At 36.7% G+C, this 22,859-nt stretch overlaps 1 protein-coding gene across 3 annotated transcripts in view; it reads left to right on the top strand.

The window, feature by feature from the left end:
- CSRNP3 (cysteine and serine rich nuclear protein 3) overlaps window positions 1-22,859 on the top strand; it is a 64,936-nt gene that overhangs the window by 8,117 nt on the left and 33,960 nt on the right. The window contains exon 2 of one of the 3 annotated variants that reach the window (XM_010221174.2): window positions 3,497-3,667. In XM_010221174.2, coding sequence (XP_010219476.1) covers window positions 3,520-3,667 — 148 coding nt within the window. In that variant the 5' untranslated portion in view covers window positions 3,497-3,519. Of the gene's footprint in view, window positions 1-3,496; window positions 3,668-14,768; window positions 14,848-22,859 lie in introns of those variants that run through there. The other 2 variants (XM_088519479.1, XM_010221175.2) reach the window with 2 other exon arrangements.

Genomic DNA, 22,859 nt, shown 5'->3' with positions numbered 1-22,859 from the left:
CTCAGTTTTCTTTTGCTTTTCTGTGGTTTAGTGTCATGTTAGCATGGTGAGAGGCATGGCCAAGGAAGATGCATCACATGGCTGTGTGAGCACTTGGGGGAAGGATGCATCAACAAACAGCAATGCTTCTAGTGCCAACTCCTTGTTCAGTTATGTCAGTCAGCAGGATGCTGATGCATTTCAAGAAACAGCTTAGCTGCTAGATATCTATTTAATAATTCTGCAAAAAAGTCTATTTTTAATTCAACTCTTCTACCCAATTTTCTCCCCTTTTCACCTGGAAATTTGGTGTAGCTGATCTGTAGCTGTTTGTCTCAGTGTTTCTCTCTGGAGGCTGGAGCTGATTGCTGTCTTACTAGGAGTCTAATCTTATTGCACTACCACTTCTTTATTTCAGTTGTTAGTCTATTCAGTGCATCTGTTTTTCTTAGTCATGTAATGCTGTTTGATTCCTCTATACAGGCTTACTTTCTGTCCATTTAAATGAAGGTATGACTTTTGTAACTGCTTTGTGTCCTGCCTGTGAAACCTGTAGCTTTTGGTTAAGATCAGATAGCATCCATGTCATTTTGTGACTGTAATTGTTTTGGTTTGCTTCCCTGAAACCTGAAATTACCCATTCAAGTGTAGCTGTAGTACAGGAAAAGGAATGGCCATTCAGTTAGAATTGACTAGTTAGTTTCCGTGAAAGGTAGGTTCCTTGATTTATGTCACTGGCTTTGGGGTTTCATTGCTTTTTGACTTTTGACTGCTGCTTTTTCCTGTTGATTATTGGGCACCTTCCACTTCACCTCATCAGAAAGGGTGCAAAATATCTTCCTGGTTAGCAATATCAGGTGGTATGTCACTGTGCTTGTTTCTGAGTTCCTAGAGGTATGGATCTCACTTGGAGACACCACAATGTCTGTGTAAGCAGCACATGGGTTAAATGTATCAGGTAGTACATTCCTCGCTTAGTTCTGTGCTGATGTGCTTCTTTCTGAAGAATATTGGCTTATGGAGTGGCAGCTGTTAATGCAGATGTTCTAGAGGAATCCGCTGCTGATGTGTGATGTGTGCAGATGGTTTTGGATACTTGTCAGTCTATTGGTGTGATATCTGAGCTTCTGAGTCATGGAAATATTTTTCCTTTCCACCATCTCCTGGGGAAATTTGATACCAGACTGACTGGATCAACAGATCAGATAATGGCAACATCTAGGTATTCATGGGACTGCTTGGTCAAACAACATTTGTACTCGTAAAATGATATGGGACAAAAAATAGATAACAATGACTTCAAAAATGCACATTTTAAGTTATGCCTTCTTTGGGACTCATAGTACTACTCAACTTCTCCGATGCTTCAGTATCTCCTGGTTTGTCTTCCTCAGGTAGCTGGGTATGGAGCTAACCTGTATGTCACTCCCAAGGATTCTAGGAACCACTTGTTATGGTTCATAAGGAAACGAACATTGTCTTAATACCACCTCCCAGCTGCTGCCAGGTCATGACACTTGATGCAAACACAAGCTACCTTGTATGCAAGGAAAATTAAAATCCTTTGTGAAAAGTAATTGTTTCTGTCGCTAGCTCTAAGAGCCTTACTGACATGCAAGATGCACGTTAGTCGTGTAGTCACTGTGTGGTCTGTTTTCAGAAGAGAATGTCTGACAAAAGGGCTTTTTGGGGGGAATGATATCAGGCTATGCAATTAGTTTTTGCTTTCTGGTAGTCTGTGCACTAGTGATGATTATAGCTATGAGGTTTGACTTAGAATTTAGTTTTGAAAGGGGCTATTTGGACTTGGAACTTTAAGATTCCTGTAGCTAGAATTTGAACGTGCTTGGACATGGATTTGATGTAGGTTGCACTTGTACAGTAAACCCTTTCTCAGCCCTTTTCTCACTTTCCTGATTCGTTGAGATGTTTGAATATAAGCATTTTCTTTCTCACACTCCAGCTGCTTCTTTACCCTCTTCTACAGTCAAGCTGTAATCCTTTGGTTTTGATATTGAAGGCTGTTGCCATGGAAATAATTGTGATTCCACAAACTCAGGGCTGTAAGCACTGCAGGAAGCAATGGAAAAGGTGGTTGGCAAAAGGTACACCGAGGACATGGGGGCAGTTCTGAGGAACTGCTTCTAAACCTCTCGTTTGAGATTTTCTGCCCTCTCCTTCCCCCCCCCCTTTTTTCTTTGTGTGTGTGTGTGTGTGTGTTTTGTTGGGGTTTTTTTGGTTTGTTTTTTTTTTGTTGTTTGTTTTTTTCTCCTGTAAATTTTTATTAATGGTTGAAGCTTAACAATTTGGTATATTCCGAAGTTGCTTGGAGATCTTATTTCAAAATGATGCAATATATTCTTTTTCTTGTACTCCGTATCAGAATATAATGATTTCTTTGCTGTCTGCAATAACTCACTTTTGGAAAGAGGGCAAAGTCTTTAAGCTAAGCATGTTATGTATTTAGCCTGAAGATACCCCTTGCAGGAAAACCTATTTTTCATAAATAGCTAGATCAACGCTCACTAATAAGCAAAATAGTGATTGCGACAGGCAGATGCACTTAAAGCTGTCTGTGATTGACAGCATTAAAACCAAATATATCTGATATTTATTTTTTAGTGTGCTCTGCATTCAAACAAGTGCAGTCCTGAAAGTCATTTAATGCAGCATCTGTTTTTAACATTATTTTGATCCCACAACTATCCTGAAATCTATTCTCTAAATTGCACACACCCTTAAAAGCATAATAAAACTTACTGGAGGAAATCCACTTTGTTACAAAATAAATTGAATTGGCAGCTTCCACAAGCTGAAAGCAAGTGACGCTCAGGAGCCAAGATTCTGCCACTGTATATTTAAAAGAATCAAATAGCTGTTGTTTTCAGGTATTTACAACAACTTTTGATTAGCATAGTTAGAAAATAAATATTTGTGGCTTTTAAATTAAAATCATAGTATTAATTTCTGATCTTTAGTAGGATTTAATCAATAATGGATGTGACAATTAAAAAGTTAGGGTATTTTTAATTAAAAAAAAAAATAGAAATATTTTAGCCCGTCAGATGCGTTAAAGTGATCAAGGAATTTCTCTAAAATTATTTTGACCTTTTTCTGCTTAGTTACTTTATAAATGAAGCTAATAAGATCAGAGGAACAAGGAATGTTAAATATGACTGACTTTACTGGACATAAATGGACATAAATACCAGATATTTATCCTTTTTAAGTTTGAGATTAATGTGGTTTTTTTTGTTTGTTTCTCTCTCTCTCTCTCTCTCTCATTTAAAGACAGCCTGTGAAAAAGTCAGTGAGATGATGAATATATGGATTTATGTATTTTTTTATTATTATTATTCCTTTCTAGTCAAGTTGTTTAAAACTCTTGGGAAGTAGTCATTTAGTAGGATCTGACTGATATATCAACTTCTCTGAGATAAATGAATTTGAAGATCTTTGTTTCCTCCATGGATAGCCAGCAGACGTTTCCGTGCTTGATTGCTTGTTTCTGTTACAGGTGCATGTGACAGCATTGCAGCTATGAGTGGAATTTTAAAGAGGAAGTTTGAAGAAGTTGATGGCTCTTCATCCTGTTCCTGTGTGTGGGAATCAGATGATGACATTTCTAGCAGTGAAAGTGCTGACAGTGGAAATAATGTTCATCCATCAGCTTCTAATCATTTTATCCGTAAGTACTTAAGTGGTGTGTAAGCATGATCCTCTATTTTACATGACCTAAGAAAGAAAGAAATGCAGTGTAAATTATCTGTATTTGTGTTGAAGCTTTCTTCTGGTTTTGTTACATTTCAGTGTTCCTGTTTAGGAAAAAGCAACTTTTTTTTTCTAATAATTCTTTATGTGAAAACTCGTAGTTGTCAAAGTGAGATTCAGAAGTAACTTCACTTTCTTATTAATTCGTTTACATCTAGAGAGATTAAAATGTTTCAAGTTTGAGAGCATTTTCTCTTTTGGGTGGTGATTTGGTTGAGGAGGGGTTATCAGCAGCAACTTGGCTTGAAGTCCAGTGCTTTTTTTTGTCGCTGGCAGTTCAGAATTGAGAATATTCAGCGCTATCTGCTGTTTTAGAATAGCTAATCCCTATGGTTATCCACCATACTTCCTGAGCCAGTGCAACCACATAGCCCTCTGTCCTTTTTTTTCACTCCTCACAGGAGTAAACTTGGTGTAATTCTTCCTCACTGGAGTATTAGGTCTGCAGTTGATGGCTATATGAGATGCAGAAAGAAAGCAAAAATTTTTTCCTTGTTGCCACTCAAGACCCAGCTGAACATAAATAGTTAATTTACAGCATGTTTTCTTAACTTGCAGGTTGACTTTTCTGGTTATGGAACTTTTGTAATTTATTAAATTACCTAAAGCCTTAAATCTGCAGAAAATCATAACAATAAGTGACCTGAACTACTTCTGAGAATTCTATGTGCCTGAGAATATGTACCTGCAAATATGCACCTGCTAAAAGAATATCACTCTTTTTAATTGCTTATCTTACAAAGCTAGGCTAGGGTAATTCGGGAATCATTACTGGAAGTATGGTTAGTGTAGTTGCTTACCTGAAAATAGAAAGAAAAAGGTCTGCGGGTAGCCTTGTTTTGCTTCATCAATTTGCTAGCTCAAGCATCTGCCAGCTCTGGTAGCTGACTGTTCCCTTTCCCTGCCAAGCGTATGCACCCTATGTGCTCCTTTGATTTGTGCCTGACCTCTCCAGGAGCAGAGAGGAGCTAGTGCTGAGAGGTTTTGAAAATCCAAGTTTTCTTCCAGAGCTTAAAATGCTAGTGAGAAGAACAGAGATTGGGAATTGTTTGAGATGAAGGTAGATGCAAGGACTCCTTCTCACCTCCCTCCCCCAACTCATTACGCTGTTCTGATTGCATTTGAGGCCTTTGTTGTTGGCTCATAAACTTGAACTCCTTGGTTTTGCAATGGGGTTTTCAGAATCTGGAATTTGTTCCACTTGGCAGCTTGCCAGTGCTTCAGCCTAGTGAATAGACTTTAGGGCATAATGCAGATGCATTTATTTTGCTTGCTTTCATTTGTTTTACCTTTTTATGTGTGTTTTTTTTTGTGTGTGTGTGTGTATTTTCATTTCATTGTTTCATTCCTGACAAAGCTGCAACTTATTTGCTCATGTTTCTGTAAGCAATGGCAGTAATTAATGCAGTTCTGAGGACCTACTTTGTAAGGTTTTTGTGGAGGAGAGGAAAAAAAAAAACAACACACCCACAGAACCCCTAAAACCCTGACTGCTATAACAGTAGATTTTATAATTCACAAAGCAAATAAATCAATTTTGTGTTTTTGTGAAGATGAGAGAACAGAGAGATTGAATCTAAGCAGCATGGCTTTCCATAGTTGCACAATTCAGCACACTGTCAGAATAGAAGGCACATCTACCTCTTAGAGTTGTGTTTACATAAGGTGATGGAGAATCAGGTTTATAATCCAGGAAAACGCAGTAGTTCATGTAAACTAGCTCAAGAACTTCTGACTACTCTTCTCTTTGTGACTCTAAGGAGAATTTTGCAATTGCTTTATAAAGATATGATACTAAAACAGTTTAATTTCTCTGATTTTGCTAGTACTCATCTGTTGTATAAATATACTGTTTTCTCAGGAAAATGGGTTGAGTGGTTACTGCAAAAAATTTTTACTTGGAACAGGTTGTTCTGTTTTGTTTTTCCTTCTCACAGGTTCTGACATATGACTGTATTTTGTACCAGAACCCCTTTCTTCTCAGACAAATACTAGAAGTAGATGATCTCAGATTCTCATTTTAAGAACCCAGTTCTCTATCATTATCAGTTAGTCGTTAGCTTCTACAAAACCCAGATATTAAAATCCATTAACAGGCTGTGATCTCTAGATGTACTAAAGGAAGTCAGTAAAATATTCAGAAAATAGAGATTTTATGTGGGAGATCAATATTTGAATACAAGGCAAAACATGCCTCTAAAAACTCTACTGGAGACAAGTGTATCTTCCCTAGCATAGGCTATATGCACAGTAGCAGGCTTTTAAAATCTGTAAGATGCATTTAACCTTATCTGAGATCACCGTCTAATTCTTTTCTCCTCGGTCCACTTTGTGCCATAGTGTGGTTATTCTGTACACATGTTCCTTGAACTTGAGGCTCCTGCTGTGTGCACAGGGCCACGTTGCTCTTCAGAAAAATCTAAATCAATTAATATGAATTCCTCTCTTATTGATACCTATACCGATTCATTTCTTCTCCAAGGGATGGCAGAAACACGTAACAGCAACCTAAAAAACATTATTATGCCATGAGCTCTAGTAATCCCTGTCATTACGTAGTAATTCTTTGTGATAGTAATATTATAGCAGTATATCATAAGTTGCACTTAGATTAAGACTGCTGTTAATTATTAATGCTGAGCATTTTACATTAGTGTGTATATTTCTTCTGTAGTGGTAGCATATTTTTTCGAAATTAAATTTTGGGCATACTCAAATCAATTAAATGATTACAGTGGTATTATATTTAGATTATATTTCCTTGGTGATGTACACGGGATATGAATATCCTTTAAATATAAATTTATATGTGTGTTTGTGGGTATATGTAAATGTACAGTAAATCTAATAAAGATGTATATTTGGAAATACTCATTTACATGTAAAATTTGTAACAGAATAGCATAGAGCTGAAGAGGAGAGTGAGAAGCTATAGTATTTTTTTTGTGTATTATGGTTATTTCCTTTTCGGTAGGATGGTTTCTGCTTAAGGGCAAATGGCTGGAGTAAGCTCCTCCTGTTGGGTAGTTACTGCCAAGTAAAAGATTAGAAGAATTCTTCTGTGCAGCCTGTCTCTCTTATCTAGGAGATGGAGATTGAGAAGCTGCTGTAGCCCTTGTTAGCCAAGAACAGAATTTTACTTCTGTGTGTGGCATGGGAGGAGCCTGAAACAGTGTTTGACATGGAGCTGGGCCTCCTTGGTTGGAGCAGAGGGATGTAGCTTATTACGTCGTCTTTATTATTATTATTATTATTATTTTTTTTTTATAGACTATGTAGGAGTCAGAGACCTGGTCGATTCTGTAGTTAAAATCACTGAAGCATTTCTAGTATGAAAACCTGTACCAGGAAACATTTTCCTTTATCCCATTTTTATGTCATGACTGATTTTCTCAGCTTTTCTAGTTTCTATAGTAACCATGATTTTTGATTCGTTAAGAGTAATAATGGTATTCAAAGTATAATGGTTTTTTATCATTACATACTTTTACCTAAGTAGTGTTTTTTTATACCATATAGTATTTTTTCCATCAAAGGAATAGAGTGAGCACAGCCAAGATGCTGTTTAAATACGAATTCCTGTTTGTGATGGACTCCACATATACTGTTTTTTTTTTTTCCCAGATAGTACACATGAGAAAATGGTCTTATTAAAGTTGCTGAATAACATTCTGGCTTAACAAGACACAGGCCTAAGCAATGCAGCAGGCTATTTTCCAAGATTGCCTGGCAATTTTGCAATTCATCAGCAAAGTGATAGTTGGGAACTAACAGTGAAATTTCATCAGGTGAGAGTCTACAGAAAGGAGAAGTCTAAGGAAATAAATTGCTGGGTTATAAGAGAACAGAGAGAGTGATCAGACTGAGATGGCAGAGTGCAGAGCAGAGAGCACCAGCTCTTTTGCTTTTTTTTTTTTTTTTTTTTTTTTTTTTTTTTTTTTGTTAGTATAAGCAAGAAAGTGGTGGTAACAGATTTCACTTGATAAATATGTCATTTTACAGCAAGGGCTACAGATTAGCTGGCTTGTAACTGGGAAAAGAGGGAGAGCTAATGAACAAAATGGGAATGAGCCAGCTTATGAAGATCAAAAGAATTTAATGCTCCAGCAGTTTACAAATTCTTAGTCAAAGTGACTCATCTTCTTTCATTACATTCATGTGTATGTAGCATATTTCAAAATATCTAGTTGTATCAGAAATTTACTGGAAAATGTTGTTTGGAATTCTGCAATACTTGTGGTTTTGGTCCTTATTTATTAGCTAGAGGAAAGCCCCTTGTGCTAGAGATATATTTATGAGTATTAGTCCCTATTGTACTGAGTGCAGATCTGGAACCATTGTTTGCAGGCAGATATGAAATCCATAGATCAGAATGAGGGCAGCATGATGTATGAAATGAGATTTTTCTGAACTGCCCTTGTCTGAGAATTTTGCTAAAAATTAAATATTATGGTTACATTTTTGTCCTTGATTTGTGGTGCGAAATAGAAAGTAGATTAGCAATTGAAGTATACCAGATCAAATTTAAGCCGTAATTTGGGAATTTGACATAGCAGATGCATTTCAGGTGCAATTACAATATGCAAAATAATATGAATTGTAATGAGTTGTATGAATTTAATAGTTCTTGGAAATAACTTAAATGAATGGCATGTGTAGCTTCTTTTCTGTGGACATGTATATACAATTTAAACAACATAAAATCATAATGGCTCTGATTTTATTGATAAAGAGACAGTAACTTAATCCACAGTCTTTATAAACCTTACATAAAATCTTGTTTTTCAACTAACTGTAAGCTAATTGAGCTAACCTTTAGCTATTTTTTTCCAGCAGCCTTTTCTGGAGACAATGCAAAAATAGAAAAGTAGATGGGTTTTCTTTTAGTGAAGACTTCCTCCAATAGAAAATAACATTAAAATTTTAAAACTTGCTTTTAAAGGTACGTGCTTAAATGGCTTGGGTGCTAAAAGTAGCTGTCCCTCTTCAGACATGAAGAAACACTGTGACAGTGTTTGGATAACATTTTGGGTGCAGGATGAGTACCTGGACAGACAGTGAAAGCTGTGGGTGGTATGATATCATCACAGTTGCTCCTGTGAGAAAATCATAGATTTTGAAGAAGGAAAATGGATTTTCTTTTATCATTTTTTAACTTCTAATATCTTCATGTTTCTCTGAAAATTTTTCTCTGTACTTTTTTTTTTTCTCAAGACTGCTGTAGCCTAACAGTAGCTTTCATTCCTATCAAGGATCTTGGTGGCCTTTCAGCAGCTTCCTTTGGATAATCTTTATGTGCTCTTATGAAGCAAATGAAACTTGAGAAAGACTTACAATATCCTTTTTTCCTATCTAGTGTTACCTTTCTTGCTGTGTATGTTTAGTATATATTCTGCATTTTAGGCTGTTTTACAGTTTTTTAGTACCAGTCTTTAAAGGTGCTTAAGCTATTCCTGTTCTACTGCCATGAAAACTTAAAGCCAAGTTAGAATTGGTGCTTTTAATCAATGATTAATTATTCTAAGCTTTATAATTATTTTCACTGTATATCAATATATGAGCCACTGACAGTGTTTTCTCCTTCCTGAACACGGCCCTGTTGTTCTTTGCTCTCACAAGCAGTCAGTTTACCACTAGGAGAGAAAAACTCCTAGAAGTGCCATACTATGATTTAGAAAGTGGGAAAACAATATATACATATGCCATGTCCCAATAGTTATTTTTTAAATTTTTGCATTAAATGTCTTCTATTTCTCAGTAAGGAAATCTGCATTAGTAGTAAGATTTCTTGTAGGCATTTTGATAAAAGTGAAACTTTGAGAAAAGCTAAGATGATTGTGTTCTTTACATCTAGCAATCTGTAAATTCAAAGAGAGCATTTCTTTCATTAAGGGCAACATGGAAAAAGACCCTTGGCCATAAATCACAAACATATTAACAAAATGTGCTTCACTCTTGTAAAGAAAATATTGTATTCTCAAATAATAGAGATATGCATTAACATTTCACATATCTGTTGCTTTCCATTTGTTATTTTGGAATTCCACTGGCTGCCGTTTAATACCATGCTCTGCCAGCAAGAATCACTCCCCTGGTTTTTTTATCTGTCGTTCCCTTTATTGATATTGGTAAGTGGTGGGTGTCTGAGAACAAGACAGAAAGAGGCAGCTACAATGCTCGTGCTGAAGCGCATTTGTTGATGTTTCGTTTCATAGATGAAGTGCTGAGTTATCTTGGAATTGATTTGAATTAGATAGTGGGTGGAGATGGGGTTGGCCATTGACAGTCCTCATAATCCTGTTTCTACATTCTCCATATCAGGCATGCTGTCCCTGTGTATTTAAGCTGTGGGTATTTCTTACGACCCTGCTTTGCTGTCAGCTGAGTTGCTAACCATTGTACTCCTTCAGGAATATACCCTTGGTGGAAAGTAGAGTATGGTTATACTGCTATATTGTGATGCTAAAGGAAATTAGGCAGTGGAGGGGGAAATTGTTTAAATATATATTTAGAGAGCTTTGAATGTATTTGTGTTGTTTAGTTAAATACTTGAGAAACTAAGTTCTAAAAGTGTAGTTTTGATCATTGTATTCTTTGTATTGGAAGGTAGGTTTGTTGGGCAGATCTTTTAAGATCTTTACACAGTCTCATAATTCGTGGATTTTGCTGACTTCATAAAAGCCACGTGCAATGTACGTGATGGACTGTTTTCCCTTCCCTGTTTTCTGCTGTCTGAGTGTGGTTTTTTTTTTTTTTTGGTTTTTTTTTTTTTGTGGTTGGTCTTCCTTGAAATAAGTCTTCCTTTAAGTAGGAGTAGGTATTTTATTTGTGTAGAATTATGTAGTGCTACAATAAGAACATGTCACTATAGGAGAGAGTTACCTTCTTATTATCTGCTCGTTATTTTAGTATTGTCTACTGAATACAAGATGATGCAATAAAGTTGTAATGTGTAAATATTCACCATTACTGGCTTCTAGCATTTTAAACAAACAAGGTGATCCTATCTGTGTCCTTGAGGACCTTACTATTTAAAGTGGCAGTGCTGTAGTAAATTAAGGAGGTGTATTCTTCTGCCTGTGTTGCGTAAGTGTGGTGACAAGGTTACACAGATACCAAAATGAAGACATGAACGAAAGCAATAGGAAATTTTTTTTTTAAAAAAAAAGCTTTGGCGATATACTTTATCTAAGGTATAACAATGCGATGAATGAACACAGGGGACCAGAGTTGTGACTTCTATCCTCAGTTCTGCCAGACACTGACTATGTAAGTTTAAGGAATGCATTCCCTAGGCTAGGAAAGTAGGGATATAGGCGGTCCTTCCTGAGTTAATTCCTGATTTTTAGTTGTCATTTTGGAACATTTTCCAGCAGAAATAGGTAAAGTAAAATTCTACATTAAGATTCATAGTATGCAAGTTATACAGCTCTACCTTGCCATTTGTTTCTCTTGCTGTAAGAGCTGTATTTGCTTCATAGAAATTTGGGAAAGATTTTGCCTTTCTCGCAAATGCACTTTCTTTTGAATAGAGGTATTAAAAATGCAGAATATGAATATTTCTCTCTTATGAAGCCTAGTGGAACATCAGAAAACAACTTCTGACCCAGTTTGGCTTTAGCAGTACTGTCTTTCAAGGCCATGTTCTTTGAGTCAGCGATTTGAACTTCTGGAAATGGCATCTTAAGTGTCTTGTCTTTTGTAAACTAAACTCCTGAAGTTGGTGGTGCCAAGATTTTACTCAGTTAATCTTAGGAAAACATGGAAAGCTAATAATTGTGGTAGATTCTGAGCCTGCTTTTTTTTGTTTGGTTCGAGTTCTTTGTTTTTTAAATCAGAAATATTCTCCTTAGTGCTGATCATCACTACTAATCGTCATTCTTCTGTTCACTGAACTTGTGAAGTCTTTCATGTGATTTTGATTGTGTATATGAGCACTGATTCTACCATAGCATGATGTATTTGTAGCACTAACTGCATTAAGGCATTTGGATATATCAAGTCCAGACCTCAAAGCTTTTAATTCAGAATTTTCAAAATACCTTTTAACAAATAGCTGGGTAGTTGATTAGTAGCTGGTTCTCCTAATAAAATGACTCTGGAAAGATGAAAACCAGTCAACAGTTTTCAAGGACACTGACATGTCCTGCTCTTTTCTGGTACACTATCATGGTTGTTAGGGTATTTTTGTAATGTGAAGAATTGTATGTCTTAATGAATGTATTTTCAAATTACATGCCCCAGGGTAATGGTGGTGAAAAAGCGGTTTTCACCATTAGGTTGACTCTAGATTCTTCTATTAGCTCCCAAATGAGGCATTAGCTGTTGGTACCCATGATCCCAGGCTTTTTGTATTATTGGGTTTCACTGTGTGTTTGTGTGCAAGATTATATGCCAACCCATGAACTCCCACTTGCAATGGGTGTACTGAATATGTCATCATGGAACTGACGGTGCTTATCAAAGATAGTTTAAGGCAGTATGAATGGTGGTTTCTTTGAGCTTTTTGTTAGTCATGTTTAGTGGATTGCTATCTAAGTATTTTGCTTGTTCACAATTTCTTAGAGTTGACTGTTTCTGAGACTTCAGGCTTGGGATGCAGGCAAGTGGTAGATTTTTAGTACTTAAAATATCTTTTATGCTTTCGTTTATCTGTTCAAGGATATTAGGGGATTTGGAAAATATTAAAGCAGAAGCTATGTTTGAAGGTAAATCTCTTTCATATTTTAACTGAGGAACAGCTGTACTTGCCATCACCTATTATCAAAGAAAGCAGCTATAGGCAATGGTCATCTGTAGAGCCATAGTTCAGCAGTGGTTGCTATGGAAACAGTGACCTACATTTTACCAAAAAGTGATAAACTTTCTGTATTTTTTTAATGAGACGCATCTATTTCTACTACTGTTTTTCATCTTCTGATGTTTTTACCCAATTTTTAGTTTTGAGTGATTAGTGTGAAATTGACACAAATCTTGAAGCAGAGATATCATTCCCATATTGCACTGCTATTTAAAGTTAACAGAAATTCTGGCTTGGTTAATGACTTGTAGTGGAAGGCCAATTCATGCAAATCTATTTGGCTAACATTTTGAGGTAATAGGCTGGTATGAATAAAGTTACTCAAACTTCAGATATTGTTGAAGAAATAAGCAGTCAGAAGAGAGAGTGGTGTATGACATTTGAAATGTCATGCATGAGCTTTACTTGGGATTTTAGATGTATATATATATTCTACACAACAAAATCAACAAGAAGATAAATGTTTGGCTAGAGCATGTGTCTAAGGAAGTCATAAACTGTTCTGATTTGTCTGAAACTGTTTTACAGATGAGCCAGATCTAGATTTTCAGAAGGTTTTATGAAAACTGGTTCTCATAAAAAGAATTTAAATGTGATCTTTTTTCTTTTTTTTGGTATTTAGGTAAAATGTCATTCTACTTTGAATTGTTTAATGTACTTTGTAGTGCTAAGGGGGATTTCAGAGGGTTTAAAGACAGAGAAAAGCTAGAATACAGATTTTTGAGGGGGCGCGAACATGTGTTCCCTAGCTGCCTTGTGAGCCAGCATGTGTTACTAGATCAACTGCTGAATCACTCTGGGGCTACTGACCCATTTTTGTTTACATACTTCAAAAATTACAGCATTTTTTGTCACCTTGTTTTTTGCCCTAGAAAATTTGACTTGCATGTGCGTCTTGCCTACCCAGCAGAGGCAATATCAGCAAGAAATAATAATTACTTTGTGTAAAATGGCCAGTTCTAGGTGCTTCATGAGTTGATCTGGTCTGCCTTTATATTACAGGCTGTAACTATCACCTAAACTTGCTGTATCATGATCAAAATCATGGTTTTCTCAAGTTATTTTCATCCTGAGAAAATCTTAAGTGGGATTTCAGTAGAGAATAGTATTTATCAGCCATCACATCACTGACCTTTGAGATTATAGTAAAGGCAGAGGAGTTGAGATGTGTAGTATGCCCAGAGTATCGTATCTAACAGAACATGCCCTAGGCTGAAGGAGGACACAAAAATTGCCAGAAGTCTATCTAGACTCTGGACCTAACCTCTTGCCAACCACATCATTTTAAACCAGCTATCAGTATGAAATACCTTCCAGCTACCTTTGAAGTGTCTCTGTACACTTCTAGACATGAAGGTATTCTAGGCTAGGTTTCCAGCTGTGATCAGTTTTCAGTGCCACAGAAGAAGGTGAAAAATAATGAGTCAAATCACAGAAACCAGATTCTGCATTCAGAAGTGTTGAAATGAGTATTCTTTCTGTTCCTCCACAAGTTGAGTTGAAATACAGAATCACAAAATTATAAAGTTACTTTGATGCAGGACCACACATGTTATGGGCCAGAGTGGAAAGTGATGTGAGCCAGTTTCTGTAACTCTGAAGCCAAAACTCTCCCTACCTTGTGCTACTGTTTTCTTCTCCCATAGCCCTATATAACCATTTCCACAAGTTTGCAGTATGGACCAAATGTCTTTTTCAAGAATGTCTTTTAGAAAAATATCAAACCTTGCTTTAAGGACTTCAACAGATGGCAAGTCTGCCACCTGCCTTGGTAAACAAGATTAATGTTTAATTGTCCTTGCTGTTACAAACTTATGTCATGTTCTGTGAAAGATGCCTTCTAGGTTTTCAGACTTCCAGTTGTGTCTGAACAAAAGTACTGCAGCATACTGGAAACCAAACTGGTGTAGCAGTGATTATATTTTTTACCTAAACTAAAAAGTCACATCTGCTCCCTACAAAATATTTCATCTTATAGAAGTAATTATTATAGTTGTTTTTATATTACATAATTTGGTGAAGTAACTTACCAGTTGTCTTCAGAAATTTTTTCCTCGTATGTTATTGGTCTCATTGCAAACAAATTGTTTGACCTATGCATGTGCATAAGGCATCACTAATGCTTTGACATAAATTCTACATGTTCCTTGGTATCATTTTGACAGTAATGAGATGTGAATCTCTCTTCCTTAATCTGTCTTTTAAAAAAAAAAAAAAAAAATGTCTACAGACTGAAAACATGATTTCAGAGGTCTAAAAATCTCCTGAGAGAAACTGGTGTTCTTTGAGATCACAGGGTCAGTAGTACAGTGGCAGTTATTTGTGTGCTTATATCCATACAATTATAGCCCCAATTTCAATTTTTTATGACCTGTTGGTGCAAGGCATCCTGTTAAATTTTGAATTGCAGGGATTTTTATTAACAATTTTAGAATTATACTGGTGAAAACGTTCCAATTTCCAGCTGTAACTTTAAGATTATAATTTTTACAATTCACAGTAAAAACTATTGGAAGATCAGTTTACATCAGCAACTTGCAATGTGTTTGGATTTGTATAGAAAAAAGTGTTTCTAGGTTGTTTCCTGTGCTTGTAAATAAACTGTTATATATTTACATTTGTCTTTACTTGCTTGCAAGGATATAAACTGTTTAGCATTTGGGAAAAGGAAACACAAAGATGTCTGAAGAGGTACTTTGAAGGCCTGTGTTTTAATTTTTATGATGTGATGGGTTGTTCATTTGTTTGTTTAGAAGGTTCACCGAATCAAAGACTGGAAGGAATTGATATGATTTATTCAACCAGTAAGACTTACCCAACACATTTCAAGTAGTGAGATGCAGAATGAAGTATGCATAATCAGTATAGTGTTTTAATAACTTCACAAAATAATTTAAAATATTTGATACATAGCAAAAATGATGATAGCAGCTTCTCTTAGGTATTGTATCCGTAATTTAAGCTTTGCTCAGATATAGGGAAAAACAACTGTAACACTTTCTAGTATCACTGTATAACAGCTTTGAACATATTTCTTTTTTATCATTTTCCCCAAATGACATCATAGAATGTATCTTTGAACATTCGTATAATTAGCTATTTTAAAATATTGCATGTATTGCTGAAATTGGAAAGTATGAATGTGCATAACTCTTATTTTGAATGGGCTATATGGACTCTGGGTTAGCAAGTTTGTCAATGTCTGTGAATGTAGACATTCAACACGACTTTTTATAAATGAGTGAGTCCCAGTATAGTACTGTTTTTCCATAACAATGTCCATGTCATGTGGACATCCTTAGCACAGTAAGCCATAAACACAGATTCCCTGATCATCTACTATTACATCTTCTGAATATGTCTCTAGTTTAAAATTATTAAAGTAACTATTAAAATTGGCTATAAAAATGCATAAGCTGTCTATTTCAAATGGGAACCAGTTTTAAAAACCTCAGTAAACCCACTGCAGAAGGTGTGAATATTTTTTAAAGAAAAAGCACTTTCTCTTCTCTCCTCTCTCTCTCTCTCTTTCTGCTCTTTCATCTGTGAGGATAGAGATTTTGTTCATAATATGATGTAGTGGTTGAACTGGGAACTTGGGAGAGCTGTATGCAAGGCTGTTGTCTTCTCTTGCTTTGCGTATCTAAGGAATTCATTAACCAAGTCTGACCAGGAGAGATTAGGGCCCTCTTTCAGGAAGGTGCTTTAGTTATTGCTATACTCAACAAAAAAAAGCTGTGAGGACTATTGTTTTTTTAGTATCTGCACTCAAATAAGACCCTAAAAATGCAACCAAATTAGAGCTAATGAATAAATGCTGAAAGATGAGTGGTTTCAAAAATGCACATTATTTGTGCTTAAATATTTTAGCAATCTATTCCTCCCTGCCTCATTTTCATCATCATCCCTTTTGTCACTTTGTCTGTTTGAAAAGCATTCAGCAGTCCAGTTTAGTAAGCTGTAGACACATTCTTGCTTTTTCTAATCCATCAAGAGTGCCCAACAGCTCCTTTATTTCCTTTACTTAGGCTTCCCTACCTAGCAGTCTAATGAGGTCAGGAAGGTCAGAAGAAACTAGCAGGAAAGGTCGGGAGGGCTTATGCCTGGTCCCTTCTGAAGGCTGCTGCTCAGCATGCTGGGAATGGGTCGGGTTATCCTGTTTGGATTGTGCAGTGAAGAAATGACATGACCAACTTGACAAGTAGCTCTCATTACCCTTTCCCACAGAATGTATTTCCATGGCTGGAGCAATTAGTAGGGATTATCTTAGAGAAGAAAAAGAAATGGCTTTTAAACTTGTGTGTACTCAAATAATGTTTTAGATATTTCTTATCTGAAGGATTTTTCTGTAACTTCAGTTGGTAGGATATCACCTTTTATCAGAAGAAAAAATATATTTCCCTCTATTCCTATTACCAAAATGTAAGTAAAATTGTGAAGTTCATGTAAAGGGTAAACTTTCACATTTGCTCCTGTCACTTGCTCTTTTTTTCTCCCCCCTGCCTTTTTTCTTTTTTTCTTTTTTCTTTTTTTTAATAACAGTAGTGCAAAATAATTCTTTATCTATTTTGTTCCTGTTAACTATTTTGACTTGTTCAGTCAGCTTTCTGGGGGTCTTGAAACGTGCTATATACTCTTAATTCCCTAAGAGCAAAATTGTGAGATAAGTAACAGTAAGATTTTTGTTAGACTTTTTACATATGGACAAGCTATATCCAAAGTAGTTAATCTGCCTGAAATCAGAATTCTACATTGAAAATGGCTTTCAGGGCTTTAACCGTTTTTGGAAATTGACTCCAGTCTTTGCTGCCAGGCCAATGCTAATTGTTAGATAGGTTCTGTGTTTTATAATACGAAGAGAGTTTTGAAATATAAGGTATTAGTAACTGTACAATGAAAACAAATCTGCTGCTATTAATAACTCCTTTGCAATGTTTCTCTTATCAGGTTAAATTTCAGGGTTTTCATTGATTACCCACTCACTGTCTAGTAAAAATTCCCTTACAATCCATTTGATATTTAATGTACGCATTGCCTTTGAATTTTTTTCTTGGCTTCTGAAGAGGCCTAGGCTTTGGAAGAAGACCATTGGTTTGATGGTTGCAGTGCTCCTACACTAGTGAAGTCACCTGGTACCTTGTTTATATCAAATGAATTGCCAGATTTGTGGATAGGCAGGAATTATTACTGCAGTTTTGGTTCAGATCAGATTTAACTTAGGCTCTGGGCCTGTTTAGTACTTAGGGTTTTTATCCCTGTTCACAGTGGTTTGTGGTCATTTTTTTTATGCTTTCACCAGTAGCTCTGTGATTTTATGAAGCTACGGGATGCCTTAACTATCTCAGACTTTTTGGTGAGAGCATACTGCATTTTGTGATTTTTGTCTCTAACTTTGCAGGAGGATTTGGTTGCAAGTATGTTTTGGAAAGAGGAAGTGGGTAGAATTGTATTCTTAGTGCGGGTTGGCAATCACTGTTACTTCTGATTTTCTCACACAGTTACTTTACACATTCATTCAGTTATTTACGATCCATATGCCATGTTTTCGGACTGCACACATTAGATAAATATTACCTACACATCAAAGTAAACCTTCCAGCCTCATCTTCTGAACTGTCTAAACTGGACAGTTTACCATAGTCCACCCTTTGATATGTTGTGTTGCCTGTGCTTTGTCCTGCTCTTGGTTCTTCTGTTTCTCTAATTGCCACTCTATTTTACAAAAGATACTTTGCTTCTCTCCCAGCCCTCCAGCTTTACCTTTCCATCTCTATTTTATTTCTGACTAATCTCACACGCGCGCGCACACACACACACACACACACACGTTATGATGTTACAATGTCTGTGGTAATGACTGGTAGGTGTATTCTTTATGGATTTCATTTTTCATTGAGTAATTTGTCTTGAGTATCTCCTGCAAGATAGTTAGCTGAAGATCTTTTATATTTAATGTGTTAATCTGAAGGTTTCCAAACCAAACTAAATTGTTTAAGCTAATTGTTTAACCTTTGTTATTTATTTCTTGGGTATTCAAGACTATTTCTGTATCCTGCCTGCAACTTAACCACTGCATCTAAATAACAGTCTATTCCTCACAATCTTCACTACACTTAAGTCTTAAAGATTCCTTCTACACATCATCTCTTCAGTTGGACTCCTCTGGGAGAAGAAAAACATCTATATTCTTCGTGTTTCCCATCTCAAGTATTATTGTGTTTTCATGTATAACTAATGCTACTTCAAAGATTGTTACTTTCGCTAGCTCGTGTATCTCTTTGCTTGATAACTTTTTTACTGTCATACTTTCCTCCGCAAACCACCTGTATCATTGCTTTGCACACCAAATGTCCTGAAAGTGCTATCAGTTATCAGTGCTCTCTGTTCATGGTTATGAATTTTTAAGTATTTGCAGCTTCAGCAAAATAATAGTGAGATCAGCACCTAGTAAATACCAGTAGGCTATGGTAAAGTATGTGAAAAACTAAATATGGCAATTTTTCAGGAATCCTTTTAAGTATTAGAGATAATAAGAAAACTGCAGGGTACACAATCCATGGCTGTGAACTTACTGCCATTGTAAATGGCAAGAAATATGTCTTCAGCATTTAAGAGGTCACTACTGTGTCTCTATCCAAGATATCCAGGGCACTTAAAATGTCATTGCTCTAGAATAGTAGAACAGTTGACCTTGGCAAACATTTTTAGTTCTTGAATTCTGCATCTACTATCCTTGGTCTTGGTGACTTATGTAGTCATTACTGACAGTGGAGTTACTGCAGAATGAGAATAGTTATGGAAGTGGTAGAAGACTGCTAACAGTAAGTGACAGCTGGTGCTGTCAGATGACACCTTTTCTGTAACCTGGATGCTTGAAACAAGCAAGTTGACTAAGCTTCTTCTAGTTGTTTGACAAGGCTAGTATTATCTCCATCTTTTTCGGGCAGAAATAACCAGGGTCTTCATGTTGCTAAAAGGGAAAACGTTTTGACAGACACAGGACTATCCACAGTACATCAAGATGTCAGGCCAAAGGGATAAATTTGGTTGGCTATTTACCGATACATTCATTATCAGGATTCCCAAAATCATACCAAATAAATAATCACTTCTTTCCTGTAACATAGGAAAGCGCCAAGTGATGCAACTTCCTACAAACAGTCTGAGTTTTTTCTATGCCATAATTGGTGAGCCTTATTCAAAATATTTGCATTTAATCCTTCACAGAAGTTTGATGGTTTGTAACTGTGCCCTGGAAGAGATGTGGAATAATGATAAAATAGGAACTCATCTCCGTTCAAAATGCATGAATACAACCTAAAATGCTGAAAACATGATATTTGAAGACTAACCTGACATACTCAACCCTTGGATTTGTACTTCTGTCTGCAAGGTGAACATAGCTACTTTAATACTACGAGGAAAACTAACTGGAATGTCTGTAGCTGGTAGGTGGAAAGCAATTTATTTTTAAGAATTGTTGAAGATATATGAAATGCCAAAATCTCGAAGGATTTCTGGGCTTTAAAAATAGTCTGAATATATCTTCATTCAGTCTCAGTGCATTCGGATAGAGTTCTGAGATAAAAACAAACTCTTGATGACCACTTCTACCAAAGAATTTGCAGATTTCAGCATGTTCCAGAAATGTTGATCCTTGTACTGCTTAAGGCATGTGACAACTGCACTTATCCTTTATACTTCTGGAAAGCTAGACCCTAAGCACAAATAGTTGGAGGGAAAGAGAAAGAAAAATATAAGAAAAATAAAAGTTATAATGTTTGCTTCAAAGATCTCTGTATAATTTTATTTTTGAGTTTTCTGCTCAACAATCAAATGCAAGTTTTAAGGTGAAAAATAATACTTAGAGAAAAGCTGCTTAGTAACCAAGCAGTAGAAAAGGGAGTATGTCTGTTAATTAATAACTGAATGCTGCCTGTATGTTTCTACTGTTTATATCTTGCAATTTCTAACCACATTAGGAATTCCTCTGTGTAGTTCTGAATTACTACCCGGTACGGTTCATGTTGTGATGTCTGAGCTGTCGTGGAAACTAGGTAGAGCAAAGTTGGTTAATGAAATAGAGGGAAGACAACATAGGCACTCTGTATTTTTTAAGTATATGGCTTCTGCTTAAGTAATCTCCCTCCCTCCCTTCCCCCCCCCCCTCCCCCAAGACATTTACTCTTCAAAATAGAGCAGACTCTTGAGAAACTGTGTGTTGTGCTGGTGTTCTGGACCTTGTATAAGGCCAACCATGGCTGTATCGAGCATTACAGCTAAACGTGCAAAACTGATAATTTGGTAATTCACAACACCTAATGTAACAGCAGTTAAGAGATTCTTTTGCCACTTCTCTCAGAGTGTTAGTCTGTTCTTGGGTTTTGGTAGCTAACCAGCAGTTTTGAGGAAGGTTGTCAAATGAAAGAGGAAGCCTACATGTTCACTACAGAGTATTTTTGTTTGAATCCAGGAGCTTTTCTAATATATAGTACTATTCAAGTATATTCAGTTACTTTCTGAAAGGAAGTGCACTTTCTTGAGATCTCACCCTGGTGAGAAAGCGCATTACGATTTTGTTTTATTTTAGTGAAGTTCAGCTACTGTAAAATGTAGCAAGAACATATAATTGTAAGAAAGGTTGTTTTCAGGAGCTGATGTGCTAAAGACTGAGAGGAGATCTGATAAATATGTATGAATACCTGAGAGGTGATTGTAGGGAGGATGGCACCAGGCTCTTCTCTGTGGTGGCTGGTGACAATACAAGGGGTAATGGGTGTATGTTGAAACATAGAAAGTTTAATCTCTGTATGAGGAGGAACTTCTTTCCTGTGAGGGTGACAGAGCCCTGGAACAGGCTGCCCAGAGAGGCTGTGGAGTCTCCTTCTCTGGAGATCTTCCAAACCCACTTGGATGCCACCCTGTGCCACGTGCTCTAGATGTCCCTGCTGGAGCAGGGGGCTTGGACTAGATGATCTCTAGAGGTCCCTTCCAGCCTTAACCATTCTGTGATTCTGTGAATTTGTGTGTGAGATTATTTTACCACAATGGTGTTGGCAGTAACTTCAGACGGAGAGCTTTAATTAGTGCTATACTGCTTTTGCTCATAGAGTGCAGGATGTGGGTTTTAGCTCTGTAGAGCCACTTCTGGACTGACAAATTTCCTTGGGAAATCTGCAGCTCTGCCTCCTCCTGGGCTCAAACCAGAGGCTGCTGCATGGGCAAGGCTTATAGATCTCACAAAGAAGTGATCATAAGCTATGTACTTTCAAGCCTGAAAACCAAGTCACTGCTGCTGTAGCTCACAATACAAGCTGTAGCCGTCTAACCAGGCTACTGCTTAGAGTTGTAGTGCAGAGCAGGTCCAGTGGGCTCATTTCATAAATCCTAGGATTCTGATCTCAGACTGCATAGCGAGTTTGAGCTACACTGTCTTTTATACAGCACAGTGGAAACTGGCATTTCTGGTGCCCTTGGAGGAACTGGTACTCTTGCCTTTTACTGAGGGGTCCAGGATCTGGCCCTTAAGAATAACAAGGCTTTGAATGCAATTGTGACAACAACTTTGATTCATATCTGAACCATTCAACTTCAAGAGAAGATCCTGAATGACAGGCCAGACTAAATATCCAAAAAGACATTAGAGGTTATAAGATGGACATGATCTGAAGTTCAAATCTCAGAGTCAGCCTGCATTATGGTATGTGACATATGGCTGTTTTCTGAATTCCATGCAAAATTTTGATGCATGTAATCTATGTAAAAAATAATAAAATAAAAAGGCATATTTAAATTCATATGGAGTAGAACAAAGATGATGTTACTCGGTGTGTCTATAATGAACACCTTTATAACAAAGGAGATGATTCAGGTCCAGACAGGCTTAATAATCCCTTTTTGCTATAGCTTCTGTGAAATGGAGAGACACAAGGATGTTCCTATGAATTGTCTTTTCCTGTAAAGCAGACACAGTATTGTGTGCCCTTATTTACTGACAGTTTGCCCTTATTTACAATTTACCAGCAGGTTCTCAATTCTGTTTGCATTCAGATTCACAGAAAGCCTTGTGTTAGAGGAATGAGTCCTTGCTTGCTCTTGGCTCCCATGGGAGACTGTCTGGGTAGAAGGGACTGCCAAGCAAGTACATGTTATTTTCCCACTGGAGAGGTGATTTTGGACTCCCCTGCATAGCCTGTTCTGTGACAGGAAAATTCCTGGGGGAGGAATATTAGATGCATCAATATGAAAAGGGTATGAAAGTATGAGCTCATTTGGAGCTGCTCGTACACTGGAGTGGCAAGGGTGCTAA

This window comes from Tinamus guttatus, unplaced genomic scaffold (genome assembly GCF_059628265.1).
Source record: "Tinamus guttatus ecotype Peru unplaced genomic scaffold, ASM5962826v1 Tinamus_guttatus_pri_ptg000060l, whole genome shotgun sequence".
Classification (NCBI taxonomy): Eukaryota; Metazoa; Chordata; class Aves; order Tinamiformes; family Tinamidae; genus Tinamus; species Tinamus guttatus.
The sequence above is the reverse complement of the archived record's forward strand: the minus strand, read 5'-3'. Positions and strand labels throughout refer to the sequence as shown.